The sequence below is a fragment of the Solanum verrucosum genome, unplaced genomic scaffold, assembly GCF_900185275.1.
Source record: "Solanum verrucosum unplaced genomic scaffold, falcon-dt-bn FXZP01000687.1, whole genome shotgun sequence".
Lineage (NCBI taxonomy): Eukaryota > Viridiplantae > Streptophyta > Magnoliopsida > Solanales > Solanaceae > Solanum > Solanum verrucosum.
In genome coordinates this window covers 100613-108286 of record NW_026020625.1, presented here as the reverse complement: position 1 = coordinate 108286, position 7674 = coordinate 100613, and the positions used below count along the sequence as shown (strand labels likewise).

The 7674-nt window shown below is 38.1% G+C and overlaps 1 protein-coding gene across 1 annotated transcript; it reads right to left on the bottom strand.

Moving 5' to 3' along the window:
- Positions 1-1698: 1698 nt before the first annotated feature.
- LOC125811393 (uncharacterized) lies at positions 1699-3288 on the bottom strand. The gene has a single exon (XM_049490873.1). It carries the CDS (start codon positions 3286-3288, stop codon positions 1699-1701), a length of 1590 nt encoding a protein of 529 aa, XP_049346830.1.
- Between the last annotated feature and the right edge of the window lie 4386 nt (positions 3289-7674).

Sequence of the window (7674 nt, the reverse complement as noted above, 5' to 3'; positions counted from 1 at the left end):
CTCAGCAATTTGTTGCATCAACTACAGGATCAGTTCATTCTGATCAGCAAGGGCGGGCTGAGCCACCACGACATCAGTAAGGCCAGGTTCTTCGTTGTTATCACTCCTTGTCGTTTTTCTCTTTTGTGAATTTTGGCCGGGAAAGGAATCTGTAGGCCCTTTTGATCTGGTAAAATAGGGATGATCGGCCAGTGTATCAACACAGATCAGTTCTAACTACCTGTAGAGAAAAACAACTCAAAGGAAAATCTGTCAGTATTAGTCGAAGATGAATAATGCAAGTTATCACATAGAAAGCAGATAAACACATAAAAGTTGCTTTGTCTGAGGACACGTTAACCCACGAGTAATGGGGACTGATTTTTTGAACAAGCAAAAATTTGCTCGTTTTATTTTTGGGGATAGTGACTCAGGAAGGCTAGATTGCGTTGAGCTAAGGTCTTCTTGATGCATCTTCTGTCATCCTTTGATCTGAACTCAATGTTTCCTTGTAGAATGAAAGAGAAGGAAAAGAAAATTTGAAAAAGATAGGGGCCGGGCCTTGAAAGGCTGCCTACGTATCTCCTAAGGAGAATTCAGGCCCTACGTAGTTCGAATACTAAGGAAATTTCATTTTCATTCATTCATTTCTGGTGATTACAAGGAAAGTGAAAAACAGATAATAAAGCTCCTAAGAGATAGATGGTGCCTTCACCGAAGCTTCTTTCTCTGACTGCTGTATTAGCCACGGGGGGTAAACTCATATGTATCGGGGGCGGTTTCCTCACTCTTTTCTTTCCACCGTCCCTCGATAGGAGGTCTATAGACAATTTCCTCCTCAAGTTCCTCTTCAACAGATTCAGGTCCAGTGCCTCCAGGACCACTGTTGGTGGCCTCTTGGTTGAAGAAAGGGTATTTTCCATGTAGTTTTTGAAGGCTCATGGTTATATCATTGTTGAAGGCAGCATGTTCCTTCCGCATAGCAACTGTCTCCTCATTCATGACAGCATATCTTGCCATCTTAGTCGCTAACTCTGCGTCCAGTGCTGCACTTTTGGCTTGCGCAGCTGCGGTGGCTAATTCTACTTCTATTCTTCTTTCTCCCATCTCTCGAATCTCTTGTTTGAGTCGACGCAGTTTCATCCTTAGACTCTCCTCAGTCATTTTCACTTCGACATTCTTGCTCTTTTCCATCTTAGCAACACTTTCACCTTTCCTGAGATGATAGAGTAACATTTTAGGATTTGGTGGTAGGATTTTATTTCTGGCTGGGAAACTTAAGACTCATGGAATTTTGGTCGGACATTTGGTAGTGACTTGTATTTGGTATTGGGGAAATTTTCAGAAAATTTTGAAATGAGTGGGTTAAAATATCATCATTCAAAGCAACAATATCACATAAACAGTTAAAGCACACAAGCATATATCGCGCATCCTAAACAAGTAGGGGACCCTTTTGTGCCAGGGGTAGGCCTAGCGTATTTGAAAGATGTATGTGTAGAATTGAACCATTTTGTTACCCCAAAGCAAATTTCGCATATAAAATGATGTTCAAGAAGCGAAAATAAGCAAGGGAAATAGGGAATAAACGCAAATCACAAAGGAAAGGCCCACGCAGGGGTCATTTGAAAAGAGTACCGAAATACAAGAAAGGTAAGCCCACGCAGGGGCAAATAACAATAAGTACATATAGAAAAACCCACGCAGGGGCGAAATCCGCTAAGATGTTCCCGATGGCCCCGTCTCTGATCTGCTCCTCTTGTTCTGTGCCATGAGATGTTGAAGCCTGTATTGAATCATCAGCAAGTATCCTTCGCTCCGGCGACCTTTCTCTTCCCAGTCTTCGAGGCACATTCCGCTTTTCTTATCTCCAATCCATAAGTTAAGCTCTCCCAAATCGCTTCTCAAGCTTTCTAGTTCTTGAGTTACGCTCTCGAGGGCGTACTTATCCTCTTCTTGCTTTCGAAGAAATTGCTCGTGCATTTCCTGGGCTTCTCTTCTTACCTCTCTCAGTTCTATCAAAGTTTTGGACTCTTTGTCCTCTACACTGCGGTAAATGTTCGGAACTGAGAAAGAGATACCCTGTATATTGCGCTTTAACCAAGCTTTGTAAGTTTCATCATACCCCGCATTAAATCGATCTATGGCAATAGTGTCCTTGTTCATTCGCACGGCTCTTTTCCATTCTCTCAGCATCTCTGAAGCCTCAGGCACTCTATCATCCCCGATGTCGAACACATAGATACGGTAGTATGCTTCTGGAGGTGTAGTTTGTCTTCTTCCGAACTGCCTCAGGACCCGGATGGGTGCATATGGGCGAATACCTCGAATACCTGGCAGAGGAAGCACAAGTTGTCTGTCGCCCCGTACTATGGCATCTTTCGAGATGAAACGGTCGAACATCCATTGGATGTTTTCTTCTCTCAACTCAGAGAAAATTTGAGCCCATCTTTCTCTAGTTCTTCTTTTCTCCAAGTCTGCCCAGAACAACATGTCATTCAAACTCTTAAGAGCATTATGTTCATCGAGGGTATGGAGTTCTTGAGTTCCATGTCTTTTCACCAAGTGACTCATTATCCACCATTGAAGAAGAAGGTTGCAACCCTGAAAGTAACGATGCCCTTCCTTGCATTTCCCCAAAGCACGGTACATGTCGGAAAGGATAACAGGTGTAATAGGATAATACTTTACTTGCCCTTGGTTCAGATGCCCGTGGAACAGAGTGTGCGTAAGCATTATCACTCGGGTGTTGATACTGAGGCTCGGGCCGTGTGGGAAAACCATGGTGCCTAATAGTGCGATGGTAAATGCCAAAGGTCTGATCCCGTCCCATTCTTTGTAAGTGACCCTGAACTCCTGGTTGTAATTCGCGTAAAAGCTTGCATTCCCAAATCTAACATAGAGATCCATGAAAGAAACGCTAGAACCTTCGGCCCAGAAGGCGTGATCCTTTCTTAATCCAAGCCAATTTGCAATATCCTCGAGAGTAGGCTTGTTAGGGATTAAGATGTGTTCCTGTTTTCTCACTCTTCTTTCAAGCCCTGTACCGACTGTGTCTATTTCGTCCCGAATTTCCTCAATTGTCGGAGTGATTTCCATGGTTCCAAATCGGAACACCATTTTCTCGTTGTCCCAATAGCCTGTGAGGACTTCAATCAGTTCAGGCCACCCAACCATATTGAGGAGTTCTGTTAGGGCTCCTATATATTTGTTGATGACCCTTTTGTGAACCACAGTGAGGTCGTTGTACCATATCTTGAGCAAAACTGGGGCTTCTACTACCATGTCGAATTTAGGAAATCGATCCATACCTACAAAATAAAGCACGGTTAAGATTCCCCTCCCCCAAATAGGCAACAATTAGGTTTCCACACATACATCTTTCAAATGTCAAACAATATGATATGTCGTTAGGTCGTGGACCTTGGACATGATTTTTGGCAGTTTTACTAATGGACTTAATACGCCTTGGGTATTAAGCCGTCTTAGGCTAATGCTTAGATTTGGATTTGGTTTCGCTCTACTCTAGGTTGACTAGAATTGGTTGAGAAATGACAGTTACCCGAGTCGGACAAACAACGGGGTGAAGTCTAATAAACGACGTTGGATGACCACAAGCCAACTATTCGTTTATCACTTCCAAAGAATTTAACTTGTGTTTTTTCTGAAGGACAGCCGTGGTAAGCCACGTAACCGCCTTTTTTCCTAATGCAACCTATTTGCCATTTGGCGGAATCGGGTGCCATGAATGCTACAAGTAATATAAGATACGTTAATTTAAACAAGTAAACAGTTAAACACATAGCCAAATAATTAATCTTAAGGTTAGAACCATTCAACTCCCCAGCGGAAGTCACCATTCTGTTTTATTTGGAAAATATATTTTAGACTGGTTTAAGAGTCGCCACTTAATTTTTAAGAAAAATCAAGAAAACTATTGTTTTCAAAAGACTAAAACAGGAATCTAATGAAAACTTAAAAAAGGGGTTCGAGGTTCTTATTAATAATCTAGGAAGGTTTTTAAAGCACCTAGAATATCCGCTAATGCGGTTATCCGACAATTAATTTATTTGGCTAAAATAATTTTAACTTAGTTTAACTTGCAAAATTTGAACTATTTGTTAGTTAGGACCATTTTAAATAAAATGCAGAAATATTCATCTAAGCGAAATATTTTGTAAACTTATACTTAAGTTTTGTAAGAGATGATCGGTTTAGTTAAATTGTTAAATCAAAATGAACGTCTCTCGGGGATTTGAATTTTTCGACCTTAAGGTCAACGGCAAATATTAACAAGTATACAAATATAATAAAATAAAGAGGGAAAGGGAGTTGGACCCAAATCTGGTTTCTGTCCGCCTGGACCAGTATTTTGGTCCATTTTTGTTTTGGGCCTCCGGCCCATTTGAGTTATCTGCACCTGTCCTAAACTAACATAAAAGTTATTTCTTTGGGCCTCAGGCCCGTCTTCCACCTGTCCTAAATACTAATAAGATGAAATTAAAATAACAAAGGCTTAAGCCCAAAAATAACAAAATACAATCTTCTGAAATTAAGATTGGCCCAATTTTCAATTCTCCAAATTATTGCGTGTCCTTTCAACTCCGGGACCTGTTCATCGACTTTAAATGGCCGGTTGACTTGACAAAGGAATTTGAGCCTTTATGGCTCTCTCAAAATATGAGGGAAAGAAGATCGGAGTCCAAGAGGACTCGGATGGTATCACATGCAACAAAATGATGGTAAGGATTAGTATTCGAAAATAATGTCTCAAAGCTATAACTAAGCAAATAATTTAAAATTCTCATGTAATCGACATACACTCAAAATAAGCTACGCTAAGCAAGAATCTAGATGACTTTAATGAAACTTGCTAACTATCCTATAGTCAGTAGCTTGGAAAGAAAACACTCCTAATACCTTTTGAACTCTTAAAACAAAATATAGCAGGTAGAATTTAGCCCAAAATAAATGATAAATGAATAACAATGTATAGGAATAAGAGGTCCCCACAAATATGACAAAAGAAGGGAACATACGTGACTTAAAATTTGAGCAAAATAAGCTAAAGGTCAATTATTCAAACAACAACCCATTGTTGACTTTAACTCTTTTTTTTTATATATATAAAGTGGTCGTTTGTGTTTTCTCAAGCAGCTACAAACAACAAGCACGAAATTGGCACGATAGCAAGGCAAAACTTTCGAAATAAAAGCCATAAAGAATCCAAGACAAATAATATCGAGTTATAAGATGCGAGATGGAATAAATAGCAACACGGTATTAAGGAAATCTCGAACTAAACTAATGTTATTTTAATCAGCTATACCATTTAAAAAGAAACCAAGAAAACATGGAACAAATTTGAGAAGACCAAAGATGCATTTCATTTATTTTTTTTAAACTTAATCCGATAAGTAGAGCTATAACATCAAAGGTTTCTATGAAAGTGAAAGAGATATGTAAAACTAGGCTGGTATAAAACCAAATGCCGACCTCCAAACACACGCACAAAAAAAAACAAAACTATAGTCGAAAGCAAATCCTCGAAAAAAAAACGAGTATGACTTAACATTTGAAAAGAGTAGTATTGATGCTCAGTCCGCATTTATATATATATATAAGAAACATGAATCCCTTTCAAAACAACCCAACGAAATCATTATAATCATTTAGCTTCAAACTAGAATAAGCAGACGGCAAATACACTCAACAGAACTATGGAAACATGCTAAAGACGAAGAGGAATAAAAACCAAATAGGTGGTTACACATTCGCAATACAAAACAAGACGGCCATGGAATTTAATCAAGAAGAAAATGACCACTTATGCTCTCCGATCAACAGCTATGACAACATATAACTTCATACTAAAGATTCCAAGATTTTCCCTCATCTCAAAGGAAGAACAGAGAACATCAACAGTAGTAAAATGAATGGAACTTTAATATTCAGGATGCTAAAACGAAAGACAAAAATATAGAGTTGACGATGTCTGAATAACAGATTTAGAAAGGCAAGATGAACCCCAAACAAAGAACAGAGGAATGACAGCATTGACTACGACACAATATGACTTTAGCATCAGCATTAAGCATAAAAAACAGAGCTCATTCGAGACAAACAAAACTTGTTAAGACGCCAAAACTCAAACAACAAAAGAGCATAATTAAAGCTAACAACATGGTATCGAAACAGCAAAGACGAAGAGAGTATTGTGCAGGGAAGAAGTATTACTTTTCTATGGGCAGCGACTGGACAAGCAACGAGCAGAGCAGTGAGATTCCTCCACCAACAGCAACTTAAAACCTTTTATATACTTGTATTCTCTTATCCCTTGCTATATCGTTTATTTCTATCTCTCTTTTAATGAACAATCACCAAACTTTCTCAACTAAAGAGATGCCTAAATTTTCTTAAGCAGAATTTTGTTCACTCCCAAAACAAAAGCCAAAAAATCCTCCCCTTTTTTTGAGAAAGAAGAGAGTTTATATAGAGGGACGCTAGGGTTCGGATTTGGGAGGGAAATCGATGAAAAACGGACTCAAGGGCCCAATTCCAAAATTTCAAACTCGAAAATTATTTCACCATTAAAGGAAGACATACTTTTCTCCAATTTTTCACCCCATTCCGAAAGAGGAAAGGGGAGAAAACGTATGCTGCTGCTAACGTACGGATCGAGAGGAACGTGAGGAAGGAGACAAAATCACAGCGTACCCTCTCTGTTCCTCGTTACTTTCCGTCTGTCTCCGTATAAATTAACGCCGCTGCTGATGGCTTGTGAACGTTGGAGAGAATTGGAGTTGGATGCCGTGAGATTGCTGTTGGAATTTGACGATGTACTGTGTTGCTTTCCGTTTGCTCACTGTTCTGTCTAAGAACATCTGGAGCTGGAATTGCCTACTGGGTTCTATTTTGTGAAGGAAGAGGGGAGTGGGCCGGGTTAGGGAAATCTGGGAATGGGCTGGAAATTAATTTGTTGTTGGGAAGATTGGAAAGGGCTGGAAGATAGGTGGAGTTGGGCTGGAACAGTGGGGAAAATGGGCTGGAACAGTGGGGAAAAAGGGCTGCTGGAAGTTTGCTAAAAATGCAAAATGCAAGTCCAAAATTAGATTGGTGGGAATTAACTTAAGCCTTTGCCATATGATTTAATACATAGCCAATCGGGGATTAGAGATGTAGCCAAATTGAATTAATTGGGATAAGTTCGGCTAGCAATTTAAATAAGACAAACTAACATAATTAATTTACGAGCTCTTTAATCTTAACGAAATAAAATAATTGATTTAATTATAAACTAAACAATTTTAAAATATAAACTATTATATAACCAAAATTAACTAACCAAATATCTAATGAAAAGGAAAAAATATTTTTTGAGACTATTTTCGAATATTCATAAAATGTACTAATTAGACACATAATTATATAGTAATTAACTTAATTATAAACTAATTAACTCAAAATATAAGCTATTAATTAATTTAAACTAAATAGCCAAATATTTAAATAAAACTAAAATCCTTTTGAGACAATTTTCGAACATTCATAAAATATACTAATTAGACACATAACTATATAAAATACCATATTATTATTTAAAAATTATAACAAGTGACAGACTATTTGAAATAACTTGCAAACTATTATATTACATATATATATATATTTACTTATTTATTTTATTTTTTATTT